We start from the raw sequence: 24,593 nt of genomic DNA, 5'->3' as shown, positions 1-24,593 counted from the left end.
CAATCAGCACTAGGGAGAGGAGAGAGCAGGTTAAGTATGATGACAAAAAAACAATAGGCAGGTTTTAGATGTGCTGGCAGACTCGGAGTTGGAGAATGACGTAGCTTTTTTAAATAAGATGTTGTACATTTTAGCCTCATCTGAACTTTCTGGTTCAAGGCAAGCACTTTATGGGTGAAGTATGTTCATTTAAAGCTAAATATGTGTGTTCTAATGCCAGACTGGAAGCAATGTGTTATGAGCCTTGTTGGTGTTTGATGCACAGTATTTCCACATGGTTTGCCAGCGTGTTGGTTCCTCCAAGCCACATGCGAGCCAGGCCCACTTCAAGCAGCCAAAACCAGAGTCTCCTCCACTTTTTTCTCCACCACAGACTTTTGCCTTCCTAGAATGGATCCAAAAGAGAGAGAAAAACATTGTAGGCTTATTTGCTGGTGCATTTCAAAAAACCTCTGCCGATTTTATTCAATTATTTATGCTTCTGTGGTTTGTATTAAAGATGGTTCAAATTATACTCCATCACGCTGTGTCTGTTTGCACAGAAAAAAAAAAGTTAAAGAAAATGCAGCGATGAGAGCTGGCCGTCAGCAGTTCCATGATACAACTTCAAAGCTCTACGGTAAAAAATTTAGGACTGCTTCATCTCTACCAACCTGAGGGCACATTGTCTCTTCCCATGCTAATTTTTTACAATCAATACCAAAACATTTTCTCCTGCCAGCTCTGGATTCAATCTGCAGAGAGCGAGCTAATGCAAACTCCAAAGACAGTTTACATCACATTTTTCTTTCATCTTTGCAAAATGTTTGATTCAGAAAAACATTCATTCACCATTTTTTTTAATAATGAGATTTCATATTAAGTGGAAACTCTAGACTAAGAAGTTGAATATTTAAAGAAACATGAAAAGGTCCCCGTTGTAAACTCTGTGCATGCAGTTAAAATGCTCATGGTTGCCAAAATAAGTAAAACTAGAGTCTAAACATCAAACTAAAGACCTCTAAGCTCTTCAATAATCACATGTCTTCCAGTTAAATGTGGTGTAATGCCTGAGTTTGTGGTTATTTTCTTTTCCAAATCATATTCAGTTTTATGAATATGATTTTCTCTCTCTCTCTCTCTCTCTCTCTCTCTCTCTCTCTCTCTCTCTCTCTCTCTCTCTCTCTCTCTCTCTCTCCTTTTTTTTTTTTTTTTTTAGTTTGGGCTCTTATTTTCCCAAATCAGTTCTTGCTTCCTTTGGAAAAGTTCCACATTGGGAGTGCAATGAAATGTAAAGTCCTTAAACCCTTGGATTTAATCAGGTATAGCTTGGCCTTATCGGTGTGGGCACTAAGGCTTTATGATGATGTGGCTGAGCTTGGCCAAAGCCTGGGCTGTTGGAAAGCAAAGAATGAGGGTGATGGAGATAGCCTGTCCCTTAGGGGCCAGGGCAACAGGTGTGGAAACAGAGCGTTCTCCCCCCTCTCAGTATAACAGCAAGAGGTGCTTTACAGAAGCTATTGTCTTACACATATATATGCATGGCTTCACGGGCTTAGTTCGTGGATCAGTAACATCCAGCAGAGTGCCGCACCAGCAGTTGGCTTTCACTGTTCTCTGTAGCTTCATGAAATACTCTATATCCTAACATGGCATGTGATATGTTACAACAATGGCAATGCAAACAAGAAACAGTATGATATTACTGAAAGTCAGAAATGTTATGGCAGTTGTTATTATTCTTATCTTATTTTACAGGATACTTGAATAATGTCTGTCAAATTATTATTTTAAAAAATTCGTTCAAATGAAGCCACAAAATCGTCATCCCACAGTGGGTCTTTGGAAGTGATTTATATGAAACAATATTACGCTTCGGGATGTGTAAATCAAGTTTTATAGCTCTCTCTGTGTATTGCCAGGCAGCTCTCCTTTTTAATTATGGAAAATGACAGTCAAACAGTATATTGTGCCTAAGACAGCCACATTATTCTTGATAGTAATGATAAAAACACTAAGAATCAGTATAATATTTACCAAACCAAAGTTTAGCTAGGGGCATTTAGGAAGTGTTGAGGAAGTATCTCCTAATAAAAAGTCCTCACATTCTGGCAGTAAAATGCATTTCCCATGCCTAAGCACACCCACACATGAAAACCCCTGCACTCGGTGTACAGTACTTAAACTGGGTCTTTGGGCAGCTTTTGTGAAGATGGCCACAAGGAAACTGACTGCACAAAAGTAATGGTAATATGTAAATGTGTAGCACTGTTTCAACAAGTTTACACCTTACTTATGCACTTCAAGAACACATTATTAGGATAAACAGCTTCAAAGATGTGCTGCAAAGAAACTGATGTGGCTGTGTTTTATCTAAAGTTACCCAGAGAGCTTGACCTAATGAAAATCAGCTATGAAAAACAGCACTAGCAGAGCAGGGTTAAGTGGTCAATGGTTTTCCTGTCAAGTGGAGCTGAGAGACGTGTGAACATCAGGTCAGACCTCCTGACCTCTTCATTGCCACGCTGAAGTACTAACAACAGTAGTCATTTAGAAATAGACTTATGACTGCATGGCGCACACACAGCTACTGTGGAAGAAAAACTGAGGTCTCCTGCGTCGGCAGAGAGCATAATTAGGTACTCTGTGGGTTAGGTTATCATTATGTATGTGTCATAATGTGGTGCTGTACCAGGATATATCTCGTGTCATTTAGGGACACACCGCAGTGCACACTTTTCCAGAAAGACAATATGCAGCACATGTTGCAGAATGTTTGTAAAAGAAATTTGTTTCCTTGTAATTTATCAAAGATAACTAAGAATTCCTTTGGAAATAAGAATGCGGCTGCTTACGTGTAATTGTGTGGTAAACCAACAAGGCATGCTTTTTCTAAACATAAACGAGCAATTTGTAAAACACAGGGATGCTGTTTACAGTTTACAGTGACCACCGATTTGTTGTAATTCACAATTAAGTCTATGAAATTTTGGAGTTATGTATAGAAATATGCTAACGTAATCCACATATAACTTTGTGGAATTGGGGTAAAAGATGGAGTTGTTCTCCAACTTTCACATGTTGTGCATTAGTAATGGACAGTGGCGATTAGAGTTGACTGCAGCAGACAGTTCTACTTATGTCTGTGTGTGGGTTAGTCTCTCCTCTCGGTGAAGCCCAGTCTCCTGCAGGATTTGGCTCCCATGGCCTCTCTTGTAGTAATTGAATGCAGAGAGTGGGTGTCATTTGTCCTGTGTTCCTCTAGGGAAGCCACTCTTGCTCTGACAGATTTCCCACAACTGCAAATGGCTCGACTATGCCCCGGGAGTTTTCCACTGGGTCTCTTTCTCCATGTTTGTGTGAATAATTTATTTACTTCTGTCAGTGATAGAGCAGTGATGTGTTATGTGGCTCAGGACTGTGAAACTAAATCAGTTTAATTCAAACATCGTAATGACAAGATGCTATAAACAGACAGTAGATGTTATGTCAACCTATGAAACTGTTAAACGTTTTTAGAGTTCTGACAGTACGTTCGTCAGTGATGTGTCACTATTCTCACCAGTTTTGGGGTTGTTAAACAAGCTGTTTAGTTCTGCGTGTCTGTTTTGCAGCTAAACACTTATCTATAATGTATTTTATTTCTTGGTTTGCCAGTAAATATCTATGATAAAATGACATGCTTTTAATCATTGAAAATGTGCAGATAGCATATGAAAGGTAAAATAATCTTATGCATGACCTTGCTGCTCGCTGCAGTAATAGGTGCAGTCATTTTTGATTTTTCATGTGGTTGCCAAGATAACAGTTTTAAAGACATTCACACAGCTTCGAATGATTGTAATGACAATCAACAATCTTCAAATTGTGCTTTCCAAGCAGAACCATCTATCAGAAATCTGACTGCATCAACAGCAGTCCCAAAGAGCGTGTTTGTGGTAGACTATTTGTAGCCAACAAATGTACTGACTGTCTGAATGCTGGTTAAGTTTCTCCATTTGCACAGATCCAGAGGAAAACTTTCTGCCAACTTGAATGCATTACATGCAGTTTGAATATGTTGTACAAGCATAGTAGTCCTACTAGAGAAATATAACAGATGACATAACACTTGTGTTTTTGTGGAAATCTTTGGAAGCAGTTTAGTCACGAGGATGATTTTGAAAGTGAATGGCAGCATTAGCACTAAGTAATATTTTTGAGTTTTGTTTTGTGTGCTTTCGTGTCAGTGTAGCTGTTTTTCTTTCCTTTCCAAACCACATTTAGTAATAAAGAAAAGTTAAAAATAACAAAGTTGACCAAAGTGCTTCACATGAAACAAATGAATACACACACACATGCACAAACACATCTAAAGAATCACAAAATACAACACTAAATACCAAAGCGTTCACTCTGAAAGCTGAAGAATAAAGGCATACTTTACAAAATGACCAGCCTAACATGTGGAGGTAACTCATTCCACAGTTTAAGGACTGTGGCTGAGAAAGTTTCTTAAATCTATTCTTTGGTACATGGAGGATTAGCTAATCTGCAGATCTGAGACCTTGAGGAACATAAGGTGTTACGAGATCAGCAAGATAAGAGGAAGCCAACCCATTAAGGGATTTATAAACTTACAATAAAATCTTAAAATCAGTCCTAAAATGCACAGGAAGCCAGTGAAGGGATGCCAGAACAGGGGAGATATGAGCCATCTTACGGGTTTTGTTAAGGAGGTGTGCAGTAGCATGTTGGAAGGCTTGAAAGTATCACTGACAGAAGTAAATGACCATTGTAATGTGTAAAGGGCATTACAATAGTCAGTTGAGTTGTTATAAAAGCATGTGTAACTCAAAATGATTAAAAGATAAGAAGATCTTGAGTTTGGGGGGAAAGGCTCAATTGGTAAAAAACTGATTTCACAACAGAATTAATCTGTTTGTTCAGTTTAAAGTCAGAGTCCATTTTTACACCAAGGTTATTTACACTGAGCTTAACTTAAGGATCTAGTGGGCCAAGGTCCACAGGGTTACTACGTTCATGTTTTACGGAAAGATGGAAGTGCTGTTCTTGAACACTGGTCACGCAACATGACTATGACTGTTCTGCTTCAGACAGTTTAAAAGACGGATTTAGCAGACGGAGTCTGAAAAATGAAGCTGGCATGGAAGTGCCTTAAAACTGAATTCTTTCTAAAGAGCACTTGGGGGTAACTTCTGTGGTTGCAAAAAGACTTCATTGTAAAGAAGCCGGACAGTGATCTCAGTAGTTTCCTGATGAGCTCATGATATCAATCTGTAGTTTCAGATAACTTTAGAATATGTGAAATCTCTCTTTATCTCTTCTTTGTTTGCAAACTCCTTCCAGACCACCAGGAGTTGTACAGCCAAATTTGGCACATCTTAGATCACTGAATTTTTTGTAGCAGATATTATTATGTCATTATGTTACCTAGCAACTACCTAGCAATGGGCAAAAATGACCATTTAACACTTCCTATAATTTTTTTTATTTCACAACATCTACTATATAGCCACAAAAGTTGAATTATGCATGATGCATTACTTGCTTTTTATATTCTGTGTACCTATAACACCTAATGTAAGCTTCCTATTGTTTGTTGAAAATAGCGTCTCTTGTAGATCTAGAAAAGTTGACTCATGCATACTTAGTGACTACCTAACAGTAGGCTGAAATGGCCCATTTTTAAAATATAAACAATATCTACCACTCCTGATTAAGTAGCCCCCATCAGTTTGAACATCATGAACAGGCCAAACAGTACAATAGCATGGGTATGCACTAGTAGGCATCAAGTTCTTTCTTCAAACTTTGTTCATTAATAGAGTTAGAAGGATTGGTGGAAGGGTGTGCTAATTGGCTAATGACTTGTCAATCACAAGTGCAGTTCTCAAATAAGTTAATGTAATCAAAACATCACATTTCATGCCCAGATTGGCAGCAGCTGGTTAAGCAGATTCAAATACAGCACCTTGATTCTGAGGGTTTTGCAGTCTGGTCTGGATTTTCCATGGCAGGATCCTTGAAATGTTTAACATCCGCACTTAAATTGGTTGTATTTTGTGCAATTCTCTGCCCTTTTACGTACCTTTTTATATTTGCAAAAGTTTAATATGGCACTTACACAAAGCCATAACATGGATAAAAGTTTTCTTAAATCAGAAATAGGAGAGTGGGGTTATTTATTACAGCATAAACATAAACAAAGAACACCTGTGCCTACTAATTGTGTTTAAATTGTGTTTAAATAAAGTTACTGTTAAATTACACGATAAATGGATACAAGAGGTAGTATACAATATCTTTTACATAATGTACATAATTTATATATTTTTGCTAAAAAAAAACAACTTATGAAGAGATATGAAACCATAGACTTAAAGAAAAGACTGTCTTTAGTTAATAATCCGAGCTGTAGGGCCTGCTCTAGTCAATAATTCAGCCTTGTCGGTGCGTTCCGCCTGGCTTTACAGATAAAGTAGAGACATACTGTCATGAAGAGACATGGATTGCAGGTCAGGTGAACTTTTCTTTCTCTCTCCTCAAATGGCACAAGAGATATTGATTCTGGGCCTCACTCTCAGTGAGCTTCACTGAACTGGAGCACCTTAAATAACTACAGAAGAAGAGGGGAGCAGCAGTCTCGAGTCCAGCACAATCTACAATGCTGTGTAAAAGTCTTGTGCCAACCCTCATTCCTTCATTTTTTGTGTTGCAAGGAACCAGACTTTCAAGTAATTTTTAAAAGAGTAATAATTGTCCTGCCTTTCTAGACGTCCTGGAAGTTTTTCTTTGGACACTGGCTATTTTTCATATATTTTCAGTCCAGTCCTTGTACCCGATATTTTCAGAGGAAAGGCCTTTTTTTGGTTTTGTTTATTTGTTTGTTAAGCTCCTTAACAGTGACCTATGAATCATTCAAGTGAAATCTAGGAAAAACAGCAAAAATAACTGTCTGAACATCAAGGTGATTTCTAAAGAGACATTGGCCAAAGTCTTGGTATATCCTGGCATGGCATGTTGTGTCGTTCCTTGGAAAAACTTGAAGAATTTAGAGAAGTTGGAAGCCTAAAAAAACTTCCTACAGCAGCTGAAAAGTATCAAAAAGTCTTGATCTTAAGAATTAGGGACGAAAATCCAGCAAAGACTACGTAAAATACCTGAGAGATACATGTGGCTCTGCAGCAACTACTGTTTGCTGAAGACACATCAAAAATGGTCCCAAAAGAAGAGTGACTATCAAGATAACACTCTAAAGGAAGGGAAATGGGCATAAAAGGCTAAGGTGTGCCAAACTGCAAAAGAACTGGACTAAAACAACACTGGCAACAGGTCTTATTGAGGGATCAGTCCAAATTTGAAATATGTGTTTTAAATCATCATTGTACAGAGGAGATCAGGAGAGCGATACAAACATGAGTTCCTACGATCGTGGCTCAATAGTTGGTAGTTCGCCTTGTAATCGGAAGGTTGCCGGTTCGAGCCCCGGCTCGGACAGTCTCGGTCGTTGTGCCCGGTGGCGCCAGTGTCCGGCAGCCTCGCCTCTGTCAGTGCGCCCCAGGGTGGCTGTGGCTACAATGTAGCTTGCCATCACCAGTGTGTGAATGGGTGGATGACTGATTGTGTAAAGCGCTTTGGGGTCCTTAGGGACTAGAAAAGCGCTATACAAATACAGGCCATTTACCATTTACAGCCATATTTAAAACACCGTGGTGGCTCTGTCATGGTTTGGGGCTCCATTTCAGCCAGTGGTGTTTGGGACCATTATTGTACTTATGGATTCATCAACACAGAAAAGTACCATCAGGTTTTGGGCTGGAAAATCTCTGATTGTTTCAACATGACAATGGTGAAAAATTACCAAAATGCTGGCAATTAAGCCTGGAGAACTATTCCTAAAGACTACTTCAAGAAATTATAAGAAAATTTGCCTGAGAGAGTTCACGCTCTGAAGCTTTTTTTTTTTCTGTTTAAGACAATAGTTTCTCAGTGTTGCTTTTCCAGAGTAATCTAAATCAGACTCCTCGGCAGTTAGTGGACCTGTAAATAGTTTGTTAAGAAAACATAACAACAGTTGGCAGGAAAATAGAGGTTCTGTGTAAAGTACAAGAGCAATTACTTGCCTGGACTCTAGTACACTTCATGTAACAAGAAGTGTATTTGAAAAGTAGTTAGACTGTGCCATGAATGTAACAATTTACTTTCCTATGCCACTGATAGGGATTCTCAAAGATTCTATCATAGTTTTTAAAACCTGCTTTTTGTCAGAGTAATCACTTATTATATGCAGGTAAATACTAGTGTTTGTTTAAGTACGTTTGGATTAACCAATGAGTAACATCCAGCATGTTCAACCAAACATAGCAAGCTATTTTCTTGCACCATTCGACCCAAGATTGTTCGAGCTAGGACCCCAACGAGAGCAATTAAAACGCAGAACAGTGTGCTTTTGTTTGGAACCAGTCGCGCATTCGGTTTCACACCATTGGTTTTTCATCATGAGAGGATGTTTCTCTGAGGAAGGAAGCATGTGTACCGTGAAAAACCATTAGTTTTTGTTTATCTTGAAGCAGTATCATGTCTAACAGTTTTGAAAAATTACCCCAAATCACGCACAAATGCAAAGGAGCTTATTTTACGGTCTATTAGTGTACTGTTCAGTGCGCTTATTCCATTGCTTGTTGACTTTTGCTGAGAAAACTTTGGCCAAATGTATCAGGATCTTGGTACAATGAGTAGGAGTTTTTGTTTCCATCGTCATCTGAGGGCAGCTCATTCCCTCCATCTAATCTCTCTAGACATCCTCCATCAGTGCTACCTTCACCTGCTGTACTCAAAACACACGACCACCTTTTACAGCATTCTCCGTGAAGAGCCAGTGCAAAAAGCTGTGAAAATGAAGACGTTTCTTCTAATTTCACACTCTGCGCTTGATCGTTAGGGTCTTATTATGCCCCATTTGCTTCCCTCCACTGGCTGTGATGAAAGCAGGGCAAAGAGGCCGTGACAGGACAAAAAGGGGCCCTTCATCAAAACACATTTTGTTTGGGGTCTTTTTTAGCCAGATTCAACCCTTCCCCCACATCTCTGCCAACACTTTCCTGGAGTTTCCCCTGTCTGCATCCCTCATTAGTAGCAACCCCCACCTGTCTCCACATTCATTTTATTAAACTGTGATTGCCCAATGCTCTGCTCACTACAAGCAAGCTGTCCGCTCTTATTTAATTGGCCCACAGCCTCCCTACTGCTCCTCAACAAGTGGGAAGGTCAATGGGTGCTCATGACCTGGGATGATGATGTCTGCCAATACTGGGCAAAAGACAGATTTTTTTTCCTTCCCTGTTAACCATACCCGTGAACTGTAGCACATACATCCATGCCTTCCAACTAATTAGGTTTTAATCTGATCTCTAAAGGTACCGGAAGGAAAATCCTCATAATTATAGTGAGATAATCAATATAAGGATTAACGCTAGAAATTCATTTGTAAATAGATAGTCAAGAAGAGAAATATAAATATAAATTTCAATTGAAACACTTTTTTTCTTTTTTAATAGGGAGACTTCAGTTTTTTTCAGTGCTGCCTGGATGACTGGCCCATTTAAGCTTTTATTAAATTTTTTAATGCAGCTTTTTTTCTCTCTCTCATTATTAGTATTATTTTTGGCTGCACATCAGACTTTTCTGTTTAGGTTGGCTTCTGTGATTGTTTGGGTCACGCCAAGCATTACACTAGCAATGATTAACTGGGACATGGGAATTAAGAACTAAAGCTGCTTTAATTAGTAAAAGTGTTTGATAGAATGCAAGTTTGTAACAGGAGGGGTGATTTTTTTCTCCCAAACCGTCAAAATCTGTCAAAATCCTCACTAAGTGGGCACTAATTTGAGAAATTATATCAGCTGTGAAGTGAAGAGTGAAGGGGGAGGAAGAATGGTAGAAGCCGTAGCAGGAGCAGCCAATGCAAAGTGGTTCATGGGGGTGAGAACTGGATTCTTTTCTTGGCTGAGATGCTGGGGTCAAGGTCATGGCCTGCATAGTGGTTAGAGTACATGGTGTTTAAAGCTGGTTTGATCCTTAGCCAAGGGGCAGGAAATCCACAGAGGCTGCATCTGGACTCTGTATAGCTGGAGCGAGAACTTAAATTGGTGTGCAGAATGTGGACTTTGAAGTGGAACAGCATGCTGAAAAAACCTGGAGTAAAATTTGCCCCCTGATTATTCTTTATATGATTACCTGTGTAATATGATTATGCCAGTTTAGTGTGACTTTGATTGTGGAAAATTCATGTCATGTTTTCTCAGTGCTTCACCATAGTGAAAGGCGCTTTCACTACATTTTCAATACCCCATAACAGCATGTGCTTTGAATGTGTCCTATTAAGTTACAATAAAAAAAAAAAGTAGGACACGCTATCATATAAACCAGAGTCTCTCTGCTGTGTTCAAGTGACTAATGTCACATCTCCAATTTCTCTTTGAGCGGTATAGCATGTGAAATATTCCTTTACTGAGAAAATGGGAAGGAGCAGTCGAATATAAGAAGTCTAAGCCTGTGGAAAAAGATTTCCTTTTCAGAATCAGAATCAGAAACTTTATTGTCATTGTCATGAGAACAACGAAATTAAGAATGGTCCCCGATCATTGCATCATCCCTAGCAATATCAAAATATAAATAAAACAATAAAATTCAATAAATAAAATAGATAGAATACTTAAAATACTAATAAGATATAACAGTAAAACATTCACATACATTCCCACACACATGCTTCAGACCGTGCATAGATTAACACAAGAGTGGCGTGATGGACATTTTTTTTGTAGTATTCAGATGTGTTATTGCAGTTGGATAACAGCTGTGTTTGAGTCTATTAGTCCTTGCTCTGATTGCCCTGTACCGTCTGCCTGAGGGCAACAGTTCGAACAGGGAGTGGCCAGGATGTGAGGTGTCTTTTATGATGTTTTGGGCCTTTTTAAAACAGTGGGCGTTGTGTAGAACTTCCAGTGTGGGGAGAGGGCAGCCAGTGATCTTTTGGGCGGTGTTAATGATCCCTTGGAGTGCTTTCCTCTGAGCCCCTGTGCAGCTAGTGTACCAGATGCATATGCAGTAAGTTAGAACACTCTCAATGGTGGCTCTGTAGAAGGACACCAGCAGTCTCTGTGTGATGTTATTCCTCCTGAGAATTCTCAGGAAGTACAGTCTCTGTTGGGCCTTTTTCAGCAGCTCGGAGGTGTTCACACTCCAGGAAAGGTTCTCCTCTATATTGACTCCCAGGAAGCGGAAGCTTGCCACCCTTTCTACACAGTCCCCATTTATGAATAGTGGTTGGATCTCTGCCTTTTTCCTTCTGAAGTCTATTATGAATTCTTTGGTTTTTGAAGTGTTGAGGAGGAGGTTATTGGCCTTACACCATGACGTCAGCTGCTCCACCTCGTCTCTGTACGTAGACTCGTCTCCCTTGGAAATGAGCCCCACCACTGTGGTGTCATCTGCAAATTTCACAAAGATGTTGCTGTGGTGGCGAGGAGTGCAGTCGTGTGTGTAGAGAGAGTAGAGCAGTGGACTGAGCACACAGCCCTGGGGTGAGCCAGTGCTGAGACTCAGGGCTGAGGATGTGTGATGGCCAACTCTGACTCTCTGTCTACGGCCCGAGAGGAAGCTATTGATCCACATGCAGGTGCTGTATGGAAGCCCCAGGTCTTGTAGCTTGGCCACCAGTTTGTGTGGAAGGATGGTGTTAAAAGCTGAGCAGTAATCCACGAAGAGCATCCGCACATAGCTACCATGCTCTTCCAGGTGAGTTAATGCAGCATGGAGTGCTGTGGCTACAGCGTCTTTTCTATAACCACCCAAAATGCATTTATTTTCCCCAAATGAGATTCTTTCTAAAAGTTTAACACGTACTCTTAAATGCTATATTTAACTCTTGACAGACTCTACCATGCAAAAAACTGCTGCCCGATGAAGCTTGAAACTCAATTCATACCCTGACCTAAAGTATCCAGAAATTAAGCATTAGGAATAACCGAGCAACGTTTTAGAAGCCCTGAAGAGTGAGCCTTTTTTCAGTAGAAGAAGTTCTTTCTATTACTATTGCTACTATTGTTTTGAAAACTGTTATTTTATTGACTGTATCGAATGAAATTAAGTTAAGTATGATTCAAAGTAAGCATGAAACATACTTTAATTTCTTAATAATTACCTTGAGAAGTTGGAGAAGGCTTTTCCTTTTCTCAAGGTAATACTCGTGTTTGAACATGCTGGGAGGGCTGGTTCTCATTTGTTCTTTAAGCTAGTGGAATGCATCCTTGTAAAGTTATTAGAGATATTATGTTTCCTCTTACCACGAAGTCATTAGAATCAAAATATTGTTTTAAGCTGATTACTCCCAGTAATTGAAGTTATTAGAAGTGAATGAAAACATACCTGTTATTGCTGGAAACTAGGTAGCTCCGGGACTTGATGATAATTTCTGTTATTAGAAATGATCAGAAAACATTATTGAATATGGCTTACGAGTGTCTCTGTTGCAGGTTTTTTGCTTTATTTTGTTTTAATGTATTTAAATCAAAGTGTTTTTGAAAGCTGACACAAAATTTATTCCATGTCTTTGATCAACAGTGGGAAGAGGTGAGCGGTTATGATGAAAACATGAACACCATCCGGACGTACCAAGTCTGTAATGTTTTCGACACCAATCAGAACAACTGGGTACGGACAAAATACATCCGGCGTCGCGGTGCGCAGCGAATCCACGTGGAGATGAAGTTCTCTGTTAGGGACTGCAGTAGCATTCCTAATGTTCCAGGCTCCTGTAAAGAGACTTTTAACCTATATTACTATGAATCTGATTCTGATTCAGCCACCAGAACATCACCACCGTGGATGGAGAACCCCTGGATCAAGGTTGACACCATTGCAGCAGATGAGAGCTTCTCCCAGGTCGACCTTGGGGGCAGAGTGATGAAGATTAACACTGAGGTTCGAAGCTTTGGCCCAGTGTCACGGAATGGCTTTTACTTGGCCTTCCAAGATTATGGCGGCTGCATGTCTCTCATCGCTGTTCGTGTCTTCTACCGGAAGTGTCCTCGTATAATCACTAACGGGGCATTATTCCAGGAGACCCTATCTGGAGCAGAGAGCACCTCCCTTGTGGCAGCAAGAGGGGTTTGTATCCCAAATGCAGAGGAGGTGGATGTGCCTATTAAGCTGTACTGCAACGGCGATGGAGAGTGGATGGTACCTATCGGGCGCTGTATGTGCAAAGCTGGGAATGAGCCTGTGGAAAATGGGACTGTTTGTCGAGGTATGTTTTGCTCTCTGTTTTCTCCTAAGACTAGTTAATCAGTCTTCTCTGTCATAACAGTGTACTCCATCAACTAAAGGATATAGTCCTTGCAATTTTTATCTCTTGTAGTGCACTAAGCTGTTCCGAGATCTATTTATTACAATGTAATTGACACTATAAAATGATATTAGGTAATATATCAAGAATATGATGGGAGGTACATATTCTATGCATAGCTTATTCAACATTGGGGCATTTCCATACAAAATATGATCCTATCCTTTTTCCAGCAGAAATAATAGTTGCTGGCGTTGGATCTTAAACTACACAGCTACTGCTGGAAGTCATGACTACAGAACATGTTGAGTTTTTCTGAGCTGCCGTAAAAGGATGTGAATCGCAGCACCAAACAACACAGGTGTTTGGTTTAAAATCATAACTGCTTTTCAAAGAAGCAGTTGTTTATTAACTTTCCTGCTCTGGAAATTGCAGAACATTTAGAGTAGACCTTAAACGAATCCTTAAATTATACACAATCAGTATGTGATTTTGTTTTGTTTTATCTCCTGTATGAATACATTCTTTATTCCATATGTATATATATATTTTTTATTAATATTAGTGCTTTTAAGCATTTGAGCTTCTTCCCAGAGAAAAACACATCTCTGTGCATATTGTTCACAGTGATCAAGTTCAACAGATATTTAAATAAGACCACACACACACACACACACACACACACACACACACACACACTCAAATGCTAGCAACAATTTTGAATCTGTAAAATTCTTCTGCTTGTAGTATGCCTCCTCTCAACCAGTGGGACAAAGAGGACATTTTTCAAAATTGCACACATTTTCCTGTCAATTGGAATCCCTCTCAGGCAAATCGATTTGGCTTTTCAAAACATCAATGCACCCAACATTTACCTGTGCCATGCCCTATCCACACTCTGCCAGGTGGCATTTGGTCAGCGTGCTTAGAGATGCTGATCACTTGAAGCAGCACAGCAGCGTGTAACCTGCGGACTGCAGCAGTGCTGATCCAGCTCAGCACAACAAACCACCCACCTGCATTTCAGAGCGGTGTGTTGCTGCCTCTCTTATGTGCACCTGTAATTACAGCGCATCCCCTAGCGCCTGTGTGCTGGGAGGGTAAAACCTGATGGGTGCTGCCTCCCCAAACACTGTCAGGCCTGTTCAAGGACTACTAATGGGGACAGGCAGCGGCTCCTCCTTAAGGAATATGGGCCAATAAGAGGCATGTGAAGATGGTGCAGCAAGCTACTCTGATCCACATCCATGCATAATTACACTAATCTGCTTGTTTTCTGACCTACATGTAATTCACTGCATGTGGTGGATTGGAACATCTCAGGGGTGTCCTCAGTCATGGTGTATTTTGAGCTAAATGGGATTATACAATTAAATGTTGTCCACTCAGGGAAAGTATGTTGATCCACTTCATATCCTCACTGCGTTTTGCCTGCTCTGTCTGATTGCCTCCATATTTATTTCTCAGTTTCTGTTCACTGGCTTTGTTGGTCAAGATCAACTAGGATAAAACCTTTTTAATGGCCAATTTTCCCTTTTCGTCTTCAGCACCACTTAAGCAGTGAAAGTAGATTTGGGTACTGGCAGTTATTCTGGCAAGCATATATACACTACATGAGCGCAGAATTTCACCATTTTCTTTTTCCCTCCGTTTCCCTTGATCCTGTGATGCATTGACTCATTATTAAAGCTTTATGTGAGGGATGGATTATCTGTGAGTGCAGCTGTGGAATGCAGCACAATGATACAGAGATGGATTTTATGGCTCTATACAATAATTATGAGCTTCAGCACAAACAATTGGGAAGTGTGTCCTTTACCAAGAAAGGACATAAAACCATTACGACTAAAAAAAGATGTTGTGTTGTAGTTCCCCGATTGGTTAGAAGCCTTTTTGGATGGAAGACTGCCTTCAATTCATGTGCTCTCTAGTCATCTTCCTGAACACTGCAAACTGATATCACTACATTAAACTGTGGTCTGCCGCCGCCTTTCAGCTGCCAGAAGTTGGATAATGAATTGATCTATGAAAGATGCACATATGCCAGCCGATATTATGGGGTAATGAATTGATTTGTGAGAGGTGCCCTCAGAGGGTTCGTAAGGTATCCTCTTACATGAGGGGATTATGGAGCTGTAGAGACAGCATAAAGGAGGCAAGATGAAAGACACTATTTGTCCTCTAATAGTAATAATGCAACCAGTGCTTTGTACCAACATCTCCTCAACTAAACGTGTAATTACGCATGTAACAATTAAACCCTTGGCAGGGATCCCGGCAAATAATTATGCTGTCATGAAATCTGTCAAAATATTGACAGCAGAATGGGGTGCTTACATCGAATTGCTGAGGCCTTTTTTTTCCCTCTGCAATTGTCTTATAAGTGAGATTAAGTTTCTTCTCTAAGAAGTGCCATGAGTGAAGAAACCATACCAGACCCTTTCAGTAGAGCTGGCCCTGACGAGAAAGATCTGATTTCCCCTCAGAGCCTTGAGGAGATGGTGCACCACAGAGACACATGAGGTCCTGTTTGCCCTAGAATGAAAAGCATTCTCTTCAGTGGGGCACAGTGAGAGCCATGTTCATGAGTGGAATTGCAATCTCCTTTAACAATGCCCATGTGTGTTTTCCTGAGTGTAATCTGATCATCTAACCCCATGCTATTGTGAGTTCAAGGGTCTCAACTGTGGGAGTGTGGCTCATGTTATTGAGGAGTGAAGATTCAGATGGAGACAATCTGTCACAGTGATAACAACAACTTGATTTATGTCTGGCAATGATTTTGATAGTCACTGTATCTAAGGAGAAAGAAAAGTATTGTAAAAGAAGTAGCAGTTTGTGTACCCTTGTGGCCCAGATTTGTTGGAGTAGTAATATTCTGTAACTCCGATATCTACCAGATTTATTGGCAACTACTCCAGTATTTAGACATACTGTTTATTAGAGAACTTCTCCCAACTAATAGTAGAACTACGTGTTTTAGGTCACATTGAAAAGAATTGGAAAACAACACAAGTCTGTCTCCTGGTGAGGTCTGCATCATCGGTAGTAGGTGCTTGGAAGCAATGTTCCTGGAGTTACACCAGAGCAATTAGATTAAGGAGGAAAGGCTTCAGTAATTCTTCAGCCAAATGTGGCTATAGATAAAGAGAGTTAGGGGGGTCGAGTGCAAAGGTAGGTGCTGGGCGGACATGATTGGATAGACATGATTGCATGGAAAAGTGGTGGGGAGGAGGCGAAACCAGGAAATGAGTCCCCCTAACCCACTGTCAGAATCCCAATTATTGCAGCCTCTTCGTCTGGAGAGGCTTTAAGGATGGAAATCAGCGCAGCACAGACAAATCCACGCCGCTGCCTTTATTTCCCTCGGTGCCTCTGCCTTTAATGGCAGCTCTAATTGACTAACAGTGCACGTGGGGAACAGCCATGCTGATGACTGGATGGCTGTCCTCTGTGTGGAACAAGACACAAAGCAAAACAAAACAAACACACCCCCTCAAGGCTTCTGCTGCATTGTGCATTGTGCAAACAAAGATGAGGGAAGGTTTGCATTGGGCTGCAGTAACGGAGGAAAGCGAGTGAGGGAGAGAGAGAGTGGGAGAAAATAAGGGAAAGAAAGAGAGACCAAAATGTCAACAGCCTGCCTACACAATAGGCATTCACACAATATTATGTTAAAGTAAAAGCCTCTCGTATTCTTGTGGATTGATGGCTACTTCGGCTGCTGTTAGCTGTTTAGTTAAACATAAGGAATACAAATTAGTGCCTCAGCAGATGTTCATTACTGCAACATTTGCCTGTTAAATGGCATTACAGACAACATGACTTAATATCTGCATCATAAGCAGCATCCCTTAATTTCCATTACTGGTTTCTTTTTTACCCCCCTTTTCTTTTAAACACGGATCCAATAAAGGATTGTGATGTGTGTTTGATAGAGGCGGCCTCTTTGGTCTATACACATTGTAGGATGTTGTAACAGCAGGAGGTGAATAGACGAGCTCTAAGACATGTCATTTTGTTCCCAGAGGGGCCCCAGGGAACATTCAGGAGCCTTTATTCCTTCTTCCCCACTGTGATGGGATTTCAGTATGGCCAGGTGCTTTTTTTTTCTGTCTGCTGGTCTTCTATTTCTCTGTCTGTTCTCCACCCTGCACACATCCATATAGCAGCAAAAAGGGTGAAAAACAAGAAGAATTAAGGGAGCTTCAGATAAGGGAAAGAAAGAGTCTAATAAGACAAAACTGTCAAAATTCAGCCGTGTTGTTAGTACACAAATGAAATAACAGTAAGCAGTCATTTGTATACCCATACACATGCACTTTATTATCCTCATTTTCACAGCACATTTATCATATGTGGATGTGATAACGTGACCCGCGATCCCTGCGAATCTCTCAGAATTCAAAGATCATGGCCTGTTAAGCCTGCAAACGTTTTCCACATGGTTTTGCACATGCCGGGCTCTGCTCCATATGCCCCTCCGTCACACTCCTCATTATCCCACACCATCTTTTGAATCTCAAATTCAGACAGTATGACCTCTTATAATCCCGGCACCTCTTTTCACATTATTGGCCTTCTCCTTGACTGTAAGGGCTTCCTGTTGGTCTGCTTCTTGCTTGTAACACCTCTACCTGTCTCACTCTGAGCCCCAAGATACTATAGGTAGTTTTCTGGGATTTCTCCATGAATGCAAGGCAGAGTGACAAGTCTGAGACCTTATGGATTTATTTGTGATTAATTTGCCTTGGACAGGCAATTCTGGAAATGAGAGCCGTGCAGTGCACAGATCCATCCATATGGGACTCTTTCTCATCAGAGACGAGGCCGGGGCTTTGTCAAAACATCCCCATGTGTTGTCTCTCAGATGTCCTCGACCTGTGTCCTGTTAGAGGAATCCTCGCTCTCTCAGCTAAGGGAGACTGATGGATAAAGCATCTGTCTGGTAAAAAAAAAAAAAAAAAACACAGAAAAAGAGAAACAATTGAGCTCACTGTTTAAGACAGGAATCCCTCTCGAGTATCAGTGACCTTGTTTTTTTTTTTTTTTGCTTCTTTCAATGATATATTAGAACTCGGTCAACACTGAAAAAATTGTGGTGTCTTGTGTTGTGTGCTGTTGACCTACATTGCAGCTAATCTAAAAGTGAGAGCAGAGAAAAAACAGTGTTCATGTCACTGATTAAAAGTGCTTAGAAGTGCCACATGTAATTTATGCCCATAGTGTGTGCATGCTTGTTCACACAGAGGTAAACCCTTGATCATTTTAGGAGGGTGACCATTCAGTCTCATACAGCATCACAGTGTTTCAGACTCAGAAGCTCTAGACCACTCTGAGTGGGAGCACAATGGGAACACTGCAGCATTATAGACAGGTGTTTTAGTTATAATCTAACAGTCATTTATTGTGTTGCTTTTTTATTTCATTCGATATTTGCTTCCTCCTCTGCAGAGTCTTATAAACAATAATAGGATCTAAAATGAGAAGCATCACCGAACAACAAAGATCTCTCCCCTGCTAAACTTCACTTGCTTAAAGATTAAATAGCTGCACTAGTGAGGCCAAGAGATGGGAAGGGAAAGAGATAAATGGAATTGAAAGGCAAAGTGTAGGTGGGACGTATTAACAGGGACAGGCTAGAGCTAGAGTTCGTTTCTCTTCTTCTCCTCTTATCAGTGTAACATGCCCCAATGCCTGTCAACATGCTGCACTAATAACCAAGAGAGATAATCTCCACTGAGGAGCCGAAGAGAAAGATTTCACAGGGAGAGAATATTAATGCCATAAACTTCATAATTGCGGTATTTTGTCATTCTGATGTTTTGACTTCAGCTTAGGGATTACTTGGTCGTACGCATTGAGATGAGACGGTACAGTTCCTTTCAAAAACACTTTATATAATATGAAAAACTTTGGCTGTTAATATGAAAATAAGTCTGCTTTCTTTGACTTTTGAACCATAATTCATAATATGACCAATACGGAGAAATAAGCATTTTTTTTTCCTTTACATACAGTGACCTCCAGTACTTGGATTTAAAAAAAGAAAAGAAAAGTAATTTCTACAGTTAAGTGGTTTAAATGTATACTTATTTATCTGCTTGACACTATGAGTGCCACTTAACTTTGTAGCATGAGTCAGCATGCACTGTAAATCTCTGTGTTGTCGATATATCTCCCTTGCAGTGTCATTAAGATAAATTCCTGTGCATTTAATTAGTCGGCAATCAAGGCGATTTAGCTTCAGAAAGGACTTCCTGCTGCTGTAAAGGAAAACAAAAAAGATTGAGTTAATTTAACGACTGTTTCCACAGGCTGAGACTGAATAAGAAGAACCAACAAACAGAAAATATCCTTGGATTCAAGGGCAACATCTCTGTCCATCTCAGTGTGGTGATTGTGTCCACGCAAGCTTTACGTAACCCCCGGAGCCTCTGCAGAGTTTGGGCAATGTCAACAACCAAATCAAGGAGGTTATGTTGATATTTATTTTATTTGTGGATTTCATTCCATAATGTTTAGAAACCATCTGGTTAATGTCATCCCAGAAGTTGGACTCTTATAGCAAAGTTTTCTGTCATCGGTCTCCCAGGAAGGTGTTTGAGTCTTAAACTGTGCACTTCCACGCAAAGCCCCATGAAAAGTTAAGCTCTCCCCTGTTGAGAACCACTGCTGTACAACTGTGCTGTGTTTTCTTAGCCAGGTTACTACATGTGTCTTCCCGACTTCTGGCTGAAATCCACCTCACTAATATTGTATTAGGTCATTCACTATATCAAACATCACACCTCAAGAATGATCTGAAAATGATCTGAAAAATGATTTTAAAATTAATGATTTAAATAGAACTAGATTTGATCTCAAGTGTAACTTTGTCATGTTGCCGGATGAGGATCACCTAAGTTAGTGCAGTTTAAACTGATGGTGGTAGGAAAATGTGCTCCAGAGTTCAAAACCACAAACAGTAGTAGTGCAAGAAGAAAAAAAAGCTCATCTCCAGTGTCATCATTTTGGCTTCTGGAGCCATGAATGTTGATCTGAATTCTCTACTAGCCCATGTACTGGATGCTATATCAGATATTTCAGAGGATAAGCAAAAAGCCTGAACTACAGATGACAGTAGAAGAAAGTGAGAGGATCTTGAGACTTCATAGTGAGAGAACTGTGTATATCTGCACCTAATTTTAGATATCTTAAGACTATCTATTCCTAGAACCTTGTAGCTACCAAAAGTAAAAATAGTCACAGCCAGAATCACTGCCATTACAAAACGCAGATAAGCAGCGTCTGTACTTGACACTTAACTGCGTATTCTCTAATTCATGTTTTTTTTCCAAGATCTATTTTATTGTTGGTTTCCTACACACACATTGTCACTCTATCCAGTACTAGTACTTCAGCCAAAATACTGGCCTGGTTTAACTGTTGAAGCCACTTTGAGGGGGATGGTGTTTCATTGCTGCGGGGGACAGCTCTGCTTTGTAAATGGGCTACTTACAGAATTTTCTGGATGTTAAAACTTTTTTTACCTCCCATCGGGCTGCTGCTAAGCAAATAAATTACTCAGTATAATGAGCTGTTCCACTCTCCCGTGGAAATTCACAAGCTATCGGCTAAAAGGTATGGTTCGACACGGTTTTTCTCATTCTTAGCACTCTTGTAAAGAACTGGGTTCATCTAAAGGATACAGATTTTTTTTTGAAAACATGCCTTGGAAGATGAAAGGCATGGCACAATCCGCTTGGCTAATCCTTATCTAGTCAGCTAGAATACGCTTTCCAGTTCATTATAATATGTACCCGTGGTTTATGGGTGACAAATCTCACAATGCCCCACTCTTTCGTGTTCTTCCTCTCTACCTCTAGGTCTTTGCATTATGATTAGTTTTATTTTCCCACAGGTTATACAGTAAACCCTTTAGGGATTTTAGTTGGGGTTTTTTTTATTGGTGGCAAAATAACAAGCTAATAAGAAGGCTGCTGCCTTGTGTGGGGGTGAAAAAACATTGCTTCCTTTGGACCTCACAGCATGAGTGCAGTACTGAGATATTATCAATTGTGTTTTTATGTCCCCATCATGCGTGAAAATTGGACAGTAATTACTTCTTAATTTCCTTTTAATAAGCTGAACTGTAGCCTTTTAATTCCGTGGAATGATAACGCAAACACGTTAGCAGTTCATACTTTGCACACTGTTAAAATAGACTCAGCTGATACACTCATTTTACCTAAGGAAGTGATTGATATCGCCACTTCTTGTTATAATGAACAACTCTATCCACTCAGTATCATCTGAACCTTTTACGGTTAATTTATTTAAATCTTGATACTAGGATTCCATGCAAGGAATACCTGAATACATTGGTTGCTGAAAACCTATTAAATCAACAATAAATACTGGATTTTAGCACTAACCTTAAAAAAAGAGGGAACTATAAGGTTCTTTAGGTCAAGGTTTGATTTCCTGTTTACTCAAAGCGTAGCCTCTCATAAAGCTTTAGTGGCTCAAAGAGAGAGAAGGATTGGAGAATAACAGGCACTAAAACAGAGACACACTCAAGGGGATAAACAGAAAAATCACGTACCCTGCTCCTCTAGTTGGACATTAACCACCCGCCAGTGTTTACTATAAAGCACAGATTGGCCTTGCAGCGTATTGATGCCTGGGAAATGCTCACTTCGTGCTGGGACCAGTGTTCTGGTTTATTGTGGTCATCTCAAGGCTGTGTGGTCTTTACAGTGTTTCACTCGCTTTTAAGGTGGGTGGGATCAGGGGTGGGGGTATCCGTGCATTTTCATGTGCAGGGTGTTTTCATTACACCCCACCAACTGACTTTGTATGGCACCATCTCAGCACACATTGGGGCCACTACTGGCTCCCCCCACAATATAGGCATCTCTGTTCTTCTGAAGTAACAGGCTTAAAGAACTGTATGGAATATATTAGTCACAGTTATTAATGAGGCTGTTTTGATTTTTGTCTCCCTCTGTCTTGGCTTTTTTTTTCCACTGTGCGAAGTCATCGCGATGCTGGGGATTTTAGCTGAAACGAAAAGACAGATCTTGTCAGCTCTCAGGGAGACAGACATAGTTAAAACTAAACGGTGATTTGGCAAGAGGAATAGAACAAAAAGAGACTTAGAAAGAAAGACTCAGTGTAAACTTATGCTATGTCTCTGCTTATCATAAACTTCCTTTGGCAGGGGAGTGGATTTGTTTTGTTTATGGGATGATATTAACTGTAAGATATATAGGATATATATATGATTTATAGTTAACTTACATTATGAATTTTGCCTTTGTACAGCCACCCTTCAAAAGAAACTAATTTCCGCTGCTTGTATCTGCAACCTCATTCTTTAGGTTATGGGTGAGGGTGGGGACAAAGAACCACTGTTAAATTGACAGCTTTGTGTTTATGCTCAGCTCTCTCATCACCTCTCTTCAATGTGGACGTCCCCCCAATCCTTTTGGCAGTCTCCCCTCACTCGTGACCAAGACCCCAAAATACTTACTAACCCAGGTTAGAGGTCGTGATTCCCATAATTTCTGCTGCTTCACACTCAGCAGTGAACTCTGTATGAGCTGGAAGCCACTACCTGATGAAGCCAACAGAATCACGTCATCTGCCAAAAGCAGAGAGAAGATCCAAGGATTATAGTTTTTAAAATTTTGTTTTATCTCATTTAGGTAGCATCTGCGCATATTACTAATATTCAGAAGATTATAATTTAAAATCGACAACCCACCTAATTAAATTATATAAAACATTAAATGTAAACACTCCCTACGAGATATATTCTGCATGATTTAAATACAAATGAGAATACTGACAATTAGAATAAGAAAGAATATGTCTCTGCACTGTATGAGTGTACCATCGTGAAGGTTAATGTTATGACATTGACACTGAGCAGAATGTGACATTTTCAGCCACCGTAAGGGATAGCTCAGCACTCCACAGAGAGTAAGCCCCAATAGAGAAGACATTTTGAAGCTATCTGAATCCAAAATGAGCAGGCCCCACTCAAGCACAGCACTGATACATCGATGTCATTCATTCCTTCTAGAGCCTTGATAACTCCTCCTTGCGACCTTCTTACTAAATATAGCAATTCACGTATTGATTTGGGGATGTGGCGCATTCACAGCTTGCCTCCACCATAATGACCTATTTCAACAGATTGCTTGTAGTTAAGTAGTTTTCTTTCAGTGGAGCCTTTGTGTCAAGTCTACACAAGGAAGAAGACAGTCAAATTTTCCTTGTGGAGATGGACACAACATTTGCACACATCCATTGTCAATGTAGGAATCCTGCACAAGTGTAGTCTAGAGGATCTGTTTTTTAACATTTTGATCACAGCATTCGTTTATTTGGTCATGCTCTCAATGTCACGGTCCGTGGAGATAGACCGTGTGGGAATGTGTGTGTTGGACCCAGACGCGAACACAAGCGAAGATGCAGGAGTGGATTAAACAAAAGCGAGCCTTTTATTATGGCTGATAACAGAACAAACCAGAGCGAGGGCAGTATAAGGGTAATAGTTCAAACAGAAAACCTAAACTGGCCATAAACTAAGAAAAAGCTATGGCTGGAGATACGGAACACAGGGGGTGGTAACACAGACGACGCGACACAGACTACATGAAACACAGAGACTAAATACACAAGAGGAATGATCAGGGGAAGTGGCCACACATGGGAACACAGCTGACACAGATAAACATAACAAGACATGGCAGGAGTAAACAACACTGACGGGAGACTGTCAAAGTAAAACAGGAAGTACACAGGTGCAAACAGGAGGAGAGAGAGAGCACGGGCATAGTGGGCTGGGGAAACATGGAATGAAACAAGGAGGGGAGATGAGGGCTCACAGATACATAGAGGGGCACACAGGGGATAAAAGTCACAAGGGGAAGTCAAATAAGGAACACCACAACAGGACAACGTAGGAAACATGGCCTAAATAAGGAACGAAATACAAAAATACAAGAAACTAAGAATACTGGGCCCACATGGCCCAGGACCATGACACTCAAGGCCCTCAGAAGATGTTTCCTTAACAACATGAAAACTTGTGAGATTATGAGAGTCAATTTGGCCTGCAGGCAGTGTGATTAAGTACGGATCATTCACAGTATTGTACCTCATTGCTAATAAAGTGTGGCAATGGGGAAAAGAGCCAATGAAAACTTGGCAAAAGGTGGTTTAAATTCCATCTGCTTGTACGCCATGCCAGCAGGCAGGTTTCCCATTA

The 24,593-nt window shown here is 40.4% G+C and overlaps 1 protein-coding gene across 5 annotated transcripts in view; it reads left to right on the top strand.

Moving 5' to 3' along the window:
- The window catches only part of ephb2b (eph receptor B2b), a 125,323-nt gene that overhangs the window by 49,539 nt on the left and 51,191 nt on the right, over positions 1 to 24,593 (top strand). For 4 of the 5 annotated variants that reach the window (XM_085274838.1, XM_085274836.1, XM_085274837.1 and 1 more), the window contains exon 3: positions 12,607 to 13,291. In XM_085274838.1, the coding sequence (XP_085130964.1) occupies positions 12,607 to 13,291 (685 nt within the window). The remainder of the gene's footprint in view (positions 1 to 12,606; positions 13,292 to 24,593) is intronic. The other variant, XM_085274839.1, reaches the window with a different exon arrangement.

The sequence above is a fragment of the Mchenga conophoros genome, linkage group LG5 (genome assembly GCF_057382185.1).
Source record: "Mchenga conophoros isolate Kocher_MC1m ecotype Shallow Benthic linkage group LG5, M_conophoros_male_GT1.1, whole genome shotgun sequence".
NCBI classification, from domain to species: Eukaryota; Metazoa; Chordata; class Actinopteri; order Cichliformes; family Cichlidae; genus Mchenga; species Mchenga conophoros.
The sequence above is the reverse complement of the archived record's forward strand: the minus strand, read 5'-3'. Positions and strand labels throughout refer to the sequence as shown.